Source organism: Nannospalax galili, unplaced genomic scaffold (genome assembly GCF_000622305.1).
Source record: "Nannospalax galili isolate Female #2095 unplaced genomic scaffold, S.galili_v1.0 scaffold735, whole genome shotgun sequence".
NCBI classification, from domain to species: domain Eukaryota; kingdom Metazoa; phylum Chordata; class Mammalia; order Rodentia; family Spalacidae; genus Nannospalax; species Nannospalax galili.
In genome coordinates this window covers 584,502-597,858 of record NW_008337053.1, presented here as the reverse complement: position 1 = coordinate 597,858, position 13,357 = coordinate 584,502, and the positions used below count along the sequence as shown (strand labels likewise).

Below are 13,357 nucleotides of genomic sequence, written 5' to 3'. Positions count from 1 at the left end.
AATAATAAAATATATTTTTTAAAAGTACCATGACCCAAAGCAATTTGCAGAAGGAGGAGTTTACTTTGGCTTACAGTTCCAGAGGGATGAATCCTTCCTGGCAGTGAGGCATGGCAGCAAGGCACAGGCATTGGAGGCAGGAGCAGGAAGCTAAGAGATCACATCTCTATCCATCCACAGGAAGCAGAGAGCAAACTGGAAGTGGGGCAAGGATATGAACTCTCAAAGCTTCCAGTGACATACTTCCTCCAGCAAGGCTGCATCTCTTAAACCTCCTCAAATAGTGCCAATCGGGGACCAAGTGTTCAACTCTGTGAGCTTATAGGGGACATTTCTTATTCAAATCATCACAAAATGCAAAAACAACATGCAAAATTGGTTGAGGTTCTAAGCACTAATGAAAAACTATCTGAAAAGAAAATGAAAAAAAAAATCACATTTAAAATGGCACCAAGAATAAAACTTAACCAAGAAGAGGAACTACAAATACAAATAAATACAAATACAAATAAATGGAAAGATACCCCATCTTCATGAATTAGAAGACCATATTGTTAAAATGTTCATACCACCCAAAGCAAACTACAAATGCAATTGTAATCCTTATAAAATTCACAATGGCATTTTTATAGACATAGATAAACCAATCTTAAAATTCACAGGAAACTACAAAGAACTCTGAATAACCAAAACAGTCTGGAGAAGGAATAATAAAGCTACAGGTCTTAAGTTTTTTTTTTTAACCACAAAACACATTAAAGAGCTATATTAATCAAAACAGTAGAGCACTGACATGATGATAGACATCCAGACTAATGGAACAGTATAGAGGACACAGAAATAAGCTCACTTATGCAGTCCAGTGATGTTTAACACAACTAAAACTAAACCGTGGGAAAAGGATAGTCTCCAAACGGGTGTGAAAATTAGTGTTCACATGCAAAAAGTTTTATATTATAAACAAAAGTCAACTAAAAATGTATCCAAGACTTAAATGTAAGAGGTGAAACTATAACACTCCTGGGAGAAAGCATAGAGGAGCACTTTCATAAGATCAGCCTTAATAATGGCTTCTTAAATAAAATCACTAGAACACAGCAACAACAAGCAAAAATAGAAAAGTGGGACTTCATCAAACAAAATGCTTTTCCACAGCAAACAGTCAACCTACAGAATGAGATGAACATTTGCAAACTGCATATTTGACAAAGATTTAATATCCAAATACATAAGGAAATCCTGTGACTCAAAAAACCAACATGTAGGATGAGACGTTTCTCCAGGGAAGAGAAAATATACAAATGACCACCAGATGTATGAAAAGATAATGTCTTTATTTTCGAATTTTATTGACATGTGTGCGTGTGTGTGTGTGTGTGTGTGTGTGTGTGTGTGTGTACTTCTGTACCATGGCATTTATGGAGGTCAGAGGATATGTTGCAGGAGTCAGTTCCTTCCTTTCACCATGTGAGTCCCAGAATTGAACCCGGGTCTTCAGGAGTGGTAGTAGCTGCCTTTACCTGCTGAGCCATCTTGCTGGCCGCATGCTCAATATTTCTAATCATCAAGAAATGTGAATTGAAGCCACTGTGAGATATAACTGCAAATCTAACAAGATGGTCATTATCTTAAAAAAAGAAAGAAAAAAGATGGAAGGAAGGAAGGGGGGAGGGAGGAAGGAAGGAAGGAAGGAAGGAAGGAAGGAAGGAAGGAAAATGAAAACAAATATTTGCAAAGATATGGGGAAATTGGAGCCCTGTCACTGTTGGTACGAATGTGAAATTGTGCGTCCACTTTGGAAAGCAGTTTGAAAGTTTCTCAAGTATTTAGAAATCTAACCGTCACATGAAGTAGTAGCCTTACTTCTGGGTAATTATCTAAAAGAATGGAAATCACGATGATCTTGAAGAGAGAGTTGCAGTCCTGTGTTCACTGCAGAGAAATTTCCGATAGCCCAGAACAGGAGACACTTTCAAAGTTCAGAGATGAAAGGGTAAAGATGCGCTGTTCAGCCACGTGAAGAAGAAACCCTATTGTATGCTATAATGTGCTCAGGGACGTTGAGAACTTTATGCCAAATAAAGATCAGCCAGTCCCAGGACAAATACTACATACTCCACTTATATGAGGCATCTTAAGAAGTCAGATGCATAGAATGGTGGTTGTCAGAGTCTTGGAGAAAAGGAAATAGTTGTTTTAAAGTTAGCACAGTTTCAGTTTGAGAAAGGTCAAGAGAATCTTTGTAAAAATTGTGCTTACAGTTAATAATATTGTTCTATACACATCAAGTCTGTTAGGAGGGTAAATCTTATGGATTTTTATAACACAATTTTTAAAAAGCTTATGCGGGTGGGGTTGCAAAGGCAAATGTCTGCAGGGCCTGACCAATATATAAGGAAGTAAAAGTGGGCACATAATGGAGTGAGCACAGGGTGTGGTTGACTGTTGAACTGAAAAACATATGTCCACTGTTAGGATAGTCACCACTCAGCTCCACCCATTGCTACCATGTAGAGTGGCAGCCCAGAAGAGCCAGGCTTATTTTTCCAAGGAAGACATAAAACCAGAGTTTTATATGAACGCTCTCCATTTTCGGTTCAGAATACTATACACCTTCTCAGGTAACACCCTGATCTAACCCCTATCAAGGGATAGCATCTGGTGCATTTGGCCAAAGTAGCTAGTTTATGGTCTCCGTTTTGGGAAGGTTAACTTGACATCTATGTGCAGGATTGATGAGAGAAAGGGGGAAAGACCAGTGACAGTGAAAATAATTGGGTTCTTCAGGGTAGAAAGCTACTAAATCCTGAGCCAATATTGGCAGGAGAAATATAGAGGGGCGATGGGCTGATTTGGTCCTGCTGGTCAGCTGAATTGGGGTAGGGTGGGAATAAGGTGGAAGAGATAAAAACTTCTGTGTGGTTGGAGTCATTTGCGAATACATGACGTCATTGAGTCCTTTGTCTTGCGTGCTTACTAAACTAAGGGCATTCTTTCACAGCTCTAGTACAATAATCAAAATCAGGAAATTTAATATTTATAAATATATTATCTGATTTATAGTTCATATTCAAATTCTGTCGGCTATTCCAATATGCTAAAACCCAATATATAGGCAGAACCCAAAGAATTCCTTGTCGGAGTGCTAACAGAATTATGTGAGTAACTGTGCTCTACCTACACACCTTCTGTCTCCTGAGTGATTCCTAGCTATCGTCCACATGGGAGCATGTATATGATCAGGTGACCAAGCCAGGGTCAGGAGCCCCAATAGATAGTAAGGTGTGCCTTCTGTCATGCATAGGCTAAGTATATGACAATACTAGGAGGAAATTCCACGAAGGGAAAATTCATTTCCTTCTCTATGCAGTGAATTCCACGTAGCAAATATTTTTGAATCAGCTGCTGTTTATGTAGTTTACAGGGAGGAGACAGGAATACCTGTTAGGAAGGTCTGAGAAGCCTTACTGGAGGAGATGGATTTGTGTTGAGGCTCTGAGGAGAGATGGGTAGGGCTTTTCCAAGGGGCCTGCTTTCCATACAGATGGGGTAATGTGAAACATTCTAGTCTATGGAAGATAATTATAATCCTGAGAATGCGCCTGCATACAAATCAGTTAAATATGATAGAATATACCAAGCAACAGCACTGCAAAGAGGCTGACTGCAGATTCGAATTCGTTACGTGCTTACTGTTTTCCTAACTTATAGGGATGAATACTGTGAAAGGACAATGGGTAACCATAAAATTGTTTACTAAGAAACATAGAGTTAGCCGGGCGTAGTGGCACACGCCTTTAATCCCAGCACTTGGGAGGCAGAGGCAGGCAGATCTCTGTGAGTTCAAGGGTAGCCTGGTCTACACAGTGAGTTCCAGGCCAGCTGGGGCTGCAGGGGCACCCCAAAAAAAAAAAAAAAAAAAAAAAAAAAGAAAAGAAAAGAAAAGAAAAGAAACAGAGTTGAAAAGCACCTTTTCTTTATTCAGCAAAATATCTACACTGGGGATATATATTGCCTCCCCCCAATTGCTTACATCTTTCAGAAGAACTGCTGTTATTCAACCTAAATATATTTGTTCTTCCTTTTCCAGGTGAGGACCAAGGATCATGTATTTGATGATGTTGGCCACCTTATCAGATACCATATGGATAACAGTCTGCCAATCATCTCCTCTGTAAGTGAAGTAAACCTTAAGCAACCAGTAAGAAAGGATAATAACCCAGGACTTTCACACTCCAAGAAATGACAACATTGAAGTGCCATCACAGTGGTATGGGGAGAATATTGTGTTAGGACACCGAGACAAGGCAAATCTTTTCTCTAGAGAACAGAGCACAAACTGAAATGTGTCTTTCTGAGACCACTACAGACTAGGCCTTTTACTAAACAAGGAACAAATAGCCTATCTTCAGAAAATGAAGTCAGAAGATGAAGTTTGGTCCATTTGAAAAGAAGTTGTTATACATGTGCACGGAGGTCACTTTTTAAAGTCACACTGCATTGATAAAAAGCTAAAAGCACAACTCAAATTTCACATGCTAAAGACAACTTGAACTGCTGGGGCAGTGGAATGTGCCTTTCAACTTGATAATCTGGGGACATTTTCATATGGGGAGATTAATTCTAAGTGTCTTCATATTCTAACTGCAGAACCATTTGCCAAAAGGTTTTTCCTTCCTGAAAAAGCAAGAAGAAGCAATTTGATCAACAGTGTTGACTTAATTACATTTTCTGTTTAGTATCACTTTTTCCTCTATATTGTTAAATATGATACTGACGTTGAATTCGGGCTGTGTCTGTGCCAGTGGATCGAATCAAAAGCCACTGAAAGTATTGGTCTGTTTCATTATTCTAACCCATTTGTTGGTTAAAAGGTCGAGGCCCAAATTCATTGGCCAGTGTTCTTCATTCTTTGTATTTGGGCTATTCATCTGCAACATGTGATAAGCTGAAGAGGACAAACCTGTTGGTCACTTCTGATTCTGTCACATTCTTCCAGCCTTTATTTTAAAAAGCTCCTGAGTACAGAACAAACTGTGACAAACAAAACTAGTATCATCATATTCAGTGTCTACACTGGTTCCATTCTTACTGAGAGTACAGAAACTAAAGTATAGGAAACTTTTCTTTTCATTGGCTGCCACTGGATCCCAGTCTAACACCTGTATGTGTCTTATCACCCTTTCTGCGTACGATCAGACAAAATACGGAAGTGAGAAAAATATGGGGTGAAGTGCTTGGGAAGACCTGCCACATTTAGCCCAACTGCTAAACCCGCAGTGTAATTAAGAACTGTGGAAGAAGCAGTAGGTAGAGGCTATTTGTCACTGTGACTTTTAGCAGGTTGCTAAATGTGTCATGATTCCAGTTTTCTTGACAGCAAAATGAGGGAGGTTAGCTAGGTGCATCCAGAGGCTCATTGCCATCTTAACATAGTGTGAGTCTATATGAAGCAAGTTTTTCCTGTATTAGAGAGGTTAATATTGACAAGCAGTCTGTAGTTATGGTTAAAAATGTAAGCATTTCCCTTTTAGTCTATGTTTGTGCTCTAAGAATAAAGGGCATAACCAAGATCAACAGTCACACAGTTTGACTCCAAACCTTTCATTAGAAAACAAGTAATGTTGGTGCAGTAGATTTGGGTTGCTTTGAATAGCAGAAAATGCGTTAGTCCTTACTTGCCTTTTACATATAAAGCTATGGCCATCATTACTGTAGAGTATGTGGTTTGTTTGTTTTCAGTCCTGAGTTTTCTGGACAGCTTTCTTAATTCCACTTCAGTTTGGCCAAGTAGATACAAAAGATACATTTGGTAAGTTTTACTTTTTGGAAGTCATCAGAAACCAAGTACAGTGAACTTTCTTTTTTTTTTTTTTTTGTCTTTTTAAGATAGGGTCTCCCTGTAGCCTCAGCTGGCCTGGAACTCACTGTGTAGATCAGGCTGGCCTTGCTCTCACAGAGATCTGCCTGTCTTTGCCTCCTGAGTGCTGGGATTAAAGCATGCACCATATCAGGCTTGAACTCATATTTTTTAACCTAACAGCTTACAACTTTATTTATGCTGCTGCTGGTTTCTTAGGTAGGTTTATTTTCTTCTTCACAACTAGAAAATAATGTATTTTTCATCTTTTTTTTTCTATCCACCTTAGGTCTTGATCATTTTCTTCATAAAAGGGATTAGCATGGTAATAGGAATTTGTAGGTAATATAACCCCCTCTATCACAGACAGGGTAGGACTGTGGTCTCCTGACTGAGTGTTCCAGATACAGAGAGCATAAATGACATGGACAGTGTACACAGGTAGTCGGCCTTGCACTGACATGGTGCAGCAGCTTGATCAGCAAATGCTGTGCTTACAGATACTACAGGTCCTGTTCACACAGAACAAAGCGACACAAGAAATGCCTGCATGCTACTTCACCTCACATTCTCATCCTCACCTATATTAAGGTGGAGCTCCATTTGCCTACACACATCTGTAAATGACTTTCCTAAAAACAAAATAATAAATGATTATTGCTTTGTGACAACTGACAATATTTGTGTGGTATTTGGGACTTGGAAATATACCATTTATGTGATGGCTCAATGTCCTGGAAGGAAGCAGATGGCTCACTCAAACTGGATAATTTGAGGAGAGTTTAAGGTATGGGCAAAGGATAGGGAAGCCACAAGGGGATGGTAGTACTCTGGGGCCCAGTGAAAGGGAGAAGGGAGGAAGCAGTTAAAGAATCTGGAGGAAAGCTGTGTGGCTGCTGGTAGGATCTGTGGACTGTTCTGGAGGATTGCAACTGATCCTGGTGACACAGTAGTGATGGGGTTAGTGGCATTAGTAACCTGGTTTTTTTTCTGCTCTGTCTGTAATCTGCTGGGATCTCAACTGGCTCAGGTAATTCAAATTCAGATTGAGGGAGAGTGTTGAGTGGTCTTGAACGTCAGCTTCCCAGAGCATAGAGGAGTGATAGCTGGGGAAAATGGGGTCCCCTGGAGTTCCTAGTCTCGTTAATAAAAGAATTTAAGAATGGGTTTAAAAAGAAGCTGGAGAACAATTTTACTAGATTTTAAAAGAAAAACTCCAGGACAGACAAGCTGTAAAACTTGGCAGCTGCCCAGAGAAAGAAGAAGAAAAGAAGAGAAAGCATTCTGGCTGAGTAAGCCAATGTGAAGGTCAGACTCATGGTGGGTCAGTGGCCACATGGCACAGGAGCTTTAGAGAAAGAGTGGAAAAAGCCAGAGTGCCAAAGATTACTCAGGCTCCTACCAGCATCTGAAAGAAACGGAGAAGAAAAAGGAAAAGTTATGTCTCACTATGCACCCCTGACCAGCATGGAACTCGCTGTGTAGACACAGCTGGCCTTGAACTCATGGAGATCAGCCTGTCTTTGCCCCCTGAATGCTGGCCTGTGCCACCATGTTTGGCCCTGGATTAACTATTAAGGAAGGAGACAAAGGCATGTCTTTACCCAGAGGTAGATTCTGTACTTTTGACCAGGAGGCAACAGGTTTCCCTTAATGGGCCTTCAATGCCACTGTAGCAGGAAGACAGAAGAGAATTCACATAAATTTGTCAGGGTAAAATTGGAACACATCCAGTATGGAGGACTTTAAAAAGTATCAAGCTTTGAAAACATCAGCTTGGGTGAATCAGTAAAGCAAAGCTAATTTTCAGAAGAATAAGAATTATTCAGTTACATACATATGAATCATAGCACAATCTCAATCTTTATTATTAAAGTTCTACTCAGCACTATAAACTTAAGACAAGGAAAGGAAAAAACAACATAAGAAAACAGGAAAGAGGTAAGACTGCCTCTACTTGCAGATGACATGATTGTCCATGCACAAAAACACCAAAACAGCAAAAACAAAACAAAAAACTCAATAAAATTCCTAGAACTTCTGAGTTTATCAAAGCTCAGAATGGCAAACACAAGATAAACACAGAATTCAGTTGTATGTCTACGTACCAACAATGACACAGAGACACCAAAATTTTAAAAAGCAATACTAGTTGCTTGCAGTTACTCAATAAACAAACATATGTACATTTAGCAAAATGCATGTAGTCTAACTTCAAGAACTATAGAACATTGCTGAAAGACATCAAATAAGCAGATGGAGAGACACACCATGGTCATGGACTGGAATATCACACTTAATAAAGATGCCAATTTCCCCCAAACTGAGATATATACATTATAAATTTTTATTCTATGAGACTCTGATGATAGGGTAAAAGATAAGCTATGGGCAGGGAGGAAATATTTGCAAACCATATACTGAGAGAAAACAAATATCTAGAATATAGATAGATAAAATGCTCAAAACTTCACAGGTAAAAAAAAATCTAACTAGGGGACTGACTGGGAGATGACTCAGTCAGTAAAATACTTGCCACATAAGCATGAAGACCTCAGTTTGGATCCTCAGCATCCATATTTTTTAAAAAGCTGATGATGCAGCATGCACCTATAATTCTGGTGCTAGGGAGCTGGAGATGGGAGGAGCCCTGTGCTTTGCTGGCCAGCCAGTCTAGCTGAGTCACTGAGTTCCAAGTTCAGTGAGAGACTCTGTCCCCAAAATAAGGTGGAGCGCAATTAAGGAAGACACTCAGCATTGACCTCTTGCCTCCACATGCACACATGTACACATGCACCTGCACACATGTATACACACCTATACCTGCACACAAATTCAATTAGAAAATATACAAAACATATGAACAGATATTCCACTAAAGAAGACATACAAATAGCATATAGACAACACAGAATATATTCATTGTTAGCCTGTTGAGAAATACACCTGAAAACCGCAATGATGAATCACTGCTCCCTGTTAGAATGACTAACCACACCCAAGACTGGCATATTAGTTACTTTTCTGTTGCTGTGATAAGAAACCATGGCCAAGGCAACTTATAGAAGGAAAAGTTTATTTAGCCTTTGGTTCTAAAGGGGCAAGAGTCCGTATTCTAAAGGGGCAAGAGTCCACCATGGCTCAGAGGCAGGGCGGCAGAGGTGGGCAGAGTAGAAAGCCGAGTGCTTACATCTTGAAGCAGTCACAGGATGTAGAGCCAACTGGAAATCCCACAAGGCTTAAGAACTCTCTAAGCCCACTCCCAGTGACATACTCTCCACTGGCCCTATTTGGAGAATCACTGGTCTAAATCTTTCAAATATGTTTTGTCAGTACAAAGGCATCTTAGTCATGCGTGTTCGATTGCAAGAAACAAGCCACATATGTTAATTTCCTAGGACCATAGCAGAGTATCACAAAGTGGCTTAACACAACAGCATCTTATTCCCTCACAGTTCTAGAAGTTAGAAATGTGAAATTAGGGTGTTGGCAGGATCACGAGCTCTCTAAAACTCAAGAGAAAAGTCTTTACTTAAATCGGGGGTCCTAGGTATTCCTTGGTTTGTGGCAACATAACTAGTCCCTGCCTTAATCTTCACATAGCTGTCTTTTTTGTGTGTCTGTGGTCTCTTTTAGTCTAAGACATCAAGCATTAGATTCAGGATTACTGTAATCCAGTATAACCTCATGCTATCTAGTTACTTCTGCAAGACACTGCTAAAGTAAAGTTACATTCCAGGTGCACATGAATTTGGAGGAAACAGTATTCATCCTCTTTGTTCAAAATGTATATTAAGGTTCAGGCATCACTGACTCCAAAGAGAAGATGACCTGTTACACTTTGTAAGGTACAGGAGCCAGGTGACCTGTGGCTCTCAGGCTCTACCATACACAGCACATAGCCACACAAGTTGCCTATTTCCTGAGACACAGAAGAGCCCGTTTCTCTTCTGAATGAGCACACCTTAGTGTCATGAAGTCCTGTTTCAGTGTTCTGGAAAGGGCATTATTGAGTCTGGTGCTCTTCCTAATCTAATCAAGTGTGATCAGGACTGGGTATGTGTGATGATGGCTGGGGGTGGGCAGGAGCAGATTCTATGAGAAGGAACTTGAGCAGGATAGGAATTCTTTTCATAAGCATTCATGTTTTACCTTTAGGAATTTATTTAAATATTTATTTCCAGGGGCTGGAGAGATGATTCAGCATTTTAAGAGCGCTGGCTGCTCTTGTAGAGGACCCTATTCCCAGCACGCACATGGATGGTGTATGTGTCTGAGCTGATACTCTACTATGTTTCTGCTGCTTGCTATTTTAATTATTTTCCTCCCACTTGCTGCATACATAATAAACTCAACCATTGAAATCAGTGAACCTGAACACACAACTCTCATGGATCATTTTCCATATGGAACAATGTCCATTTAGCAAAATATGAGTAGAGTTCACATAGGGTCTGTGACAGCCTTGGCCACAGGCTTTTGACTAGGTCTACGGTATCAAGCATGTATTTCCTCTTGTGCAGCAGCCCTCAAATATAATCAAGGGGGGCTGGTTACCCCTGGAACATTCATGCAGCTATTGTACCAGTGGGCATATCTTCTAAGCAGTTCAGCATTGTAGCACTCAGGGTATACAGCTGGGTGTGATCATTGATGGCTTTTCTCCCCGGCTAGCCTGCATAGCACTTTTCAATGCTATGAAAGCTAGCTAGCAGGGAGGAAGCGTCCAACTTAGTTCCAGCTTGATATATTTCTATCCTGTAGCCAAAGTATGTGCTGTCTTCACCAACAGGGTCTTATCATGTAGTTCTGGTGGACAGCCAAGAACAATGACAATAGCTTGCAGTGTTTCGGGAACCTCCGAGGGGCTCCCTGGCCAACAGCTTGTACTGAAGCATCCTACACCTGGCACTGGAATTTTGGTTTAAAAATCTATGACTTCTGGGAGCAGAGCTATCTATCCATGCAGAGTACCTCCTTTCAAGTTCCTGTTTAAAAACCAAGTAGGTTTCTATATGGCTTTTTCATATCGTCCTTAGTTTTGGCTAACGTTTTCCCCATTCCCCTATCTTCTACCCCCATCCTCACTTAAACCTTTCCTCCCTTAGCCTTTCCCCGTTCTACTATATTATACATGCTGTACTATTCCCTGCTTCAGATTTCTCCCCCTCCCCACCCCTCATGGCTCCTTTCTTGCTTCCTTCCTCTAGACACTTCTATTTCAATACAGAAATCTAAAAATTTAAGTCTGACACTTGCATATTAGAGCAAACATAAGGTGTTTGTCTTGCTGGGTCTGGGAAACCTCACTCAATATAATATTTTCCAGTTCTTTTTCCTGAAAATTTCACAATCTCATTTTCCTTTAATGTAGAAAAGAGTTCCATTGTGCAAATGTTCCACAATTTCATACCCATTCATCAGTTGATGGACATCTGGGCTGATTCCATTTTCTAGCTGTTGTGAATAGGGCAGCAATGACCATGGGTGTGTATAGGTATCTCTGTCATAGAGCCCTTTGGGTATGTGTCTGGGAGTGGTATAGCTGGATCATATGGTTGTTCTCATGTTAGCTTTTTGAAAAGCTTCCACAGTGACTTCCATAGTGGCTGCACAACTTTAAACTACTACCAACAATGTATAATGATTCTCCTTTCCTACACCTACACCAGCATTTATTAGCATTTGTTTTCTTGATAATGGCAATCCATTCTAACTGGAGTGAGATGTAATCTCAAAGTATTTTTGATTTGTATTTTCTTGATGGTTAGGGATGTTGAACACTTTAAAAATGTTTGTTAACTATTTCTATTTCTTTTCATTTGAGAACTCTCTGTTCAGTTGCATAGCTCAATTTCAGATTGGCTATTTTCTTAGTGTTTCGGTTCTTTAGTTCTTTGTATACGTAGGTATTAATCCTCTATCAGTATATACCTAGCAAAAATTTTTCTCCCCTTCTGTAGACTGTCTCTTCATGCAATTAACTATTTCCTTTGCTGAGCAGAAGCTTCATAATTCTATAAGTCCCATTTGTCAATTGTTGATATTTCTTGAACAACTGTTCCTCTTGAGAAAGTCATTGCCTGTGACCATGTTTTGAAATGTTTTCTGTACATTTCCTCTAGAAGTTTCAGAGTTTCAGGTCTTACATTAAGGTCTTTGATCCATTTGGAGTTTATCTTTGTACAGGGTAAGACACAGGCATTTAGTTTCATTCTTCTACCTATGGGGATATCCAGTTTCCCCAGTACAATTTCTTGAAGATGTTGTCTTTTTCTTCAATGACAGATTTTTGCATCTTTGTAAAAAAGCAGGTGGCTGTAGTGGTGTGAGTTTGTATCTGGATCTTTTATACTATCTATTGATCTACATGTCTGTTTTTATGCCTGTGTCATGTTATTTTTATTACTATGAGTTTGTAATATAATTTGGAATCAGGAATGGTGATACATCCAGCAATATTCTTTTTGTTCAGGATTGCTTTGGCTATCCAGGGTCTTCTGTACTTCTATATGAATTTTAATATCTTTTTTATTTTTATGCTGTTGGAATTTTAATAGAAATTGTATTGAGTCTGTGGATTGGTTTTGGCAGTGTGGTGGATAGCTTTAATGTCAACTTGACACACCTGGGTTGAAGGAGCCTCAAGTGGGGAATTGCCTCCATTGGACTGGCCTATGGCCATGTCTGTGGGGCATCTTTTTGATGATGCCACTCCTGGGCAGGTGGGCCTGTGTTGCATAAGAAAGCAGGCTGAGCACGAGCCAGGGAGCAAGCCAGTAAGCAGCATTCCTCCATGTCCTGTGCTCCAGCTCCTGCCTCCAGGTTTCTGCCCTGAGTTCCTACCTTGGGCTCCCTGATGAACTGTTACCCGGGAGATGTAAGCTAAATAAACCCTTTCCTCCCCAAGTTGTTATTGGTCAGAATATTTTGTAACAGCAATGAAGAAACAAACTAGGACAGAAATTGGTACCAAGAGTCGGGTACTGCTGTGGCAGACCTGACCCAGTTGTTTTGGGGAGGATTGTGGAAGTGTTTGGAACTTTGGGCTGGAAAAGCCATTGAGTGCTTAGAGTTCGTTGCTGTGGAGCTTGGAAAGGTTATGCTGAAAGAGTTGTGAACAATGGAGGTCTGGCTTATGAGCTTCAAAGGGAGGCAGAGACTATTAGGGCTCTTTGTGTGATATTTTGAATTGAGAATCTGTGGGTTCTGGTCTGCTGGGGCTGAAGAATCAGCTGTGATTAAGAAGAGACCGGAACCTGAAATAAAACCTTTGCTTTACTGGGACAACTGATGCTGGTTAGCTGGGGCTGAAAAATCAGCTGTAAGTAACAAGAGACCAGCATCACTGTGGTGGAGTCGTCTGGGAGGTATTTCCTCAGGGTCATCACACAGAGGGGACCCAAGCCTCCATCTCTAGCTGGAAGCAGGACTTGATAATGTGTAAGAGTCTCCTGCATGGTTCTGGTGTTGAAAGCATGAAGGGGTCACAGAGAG

General features: G+C 40.4%; 1 protein-coding gene across 1 annotated transcript in view; it reads left to right on the top strand.

Moving 5' to 3' along the window:
* The window catches only part of Shc4 (SHC adaptor protein 4), a 115,725-nt gene extending 109,861 nt beyond the window's left edge, over nt 1-5,864 (top strand). The window contains exon 12 of the mRNA XM_008831785.2: nt 4,091-5,864. Coding sequence (XP_008830007.1) covers nt 4,091-4,246 — 156 coding nt within the window. The 3' untranslated portion in view covers nt 4,247-5,864. The remainder of the gene's footprint in view (nt 1-4,090) is intronic.
* Nucleotides 5,865-13,357: the final 7,493 nt, after the last annotated feature.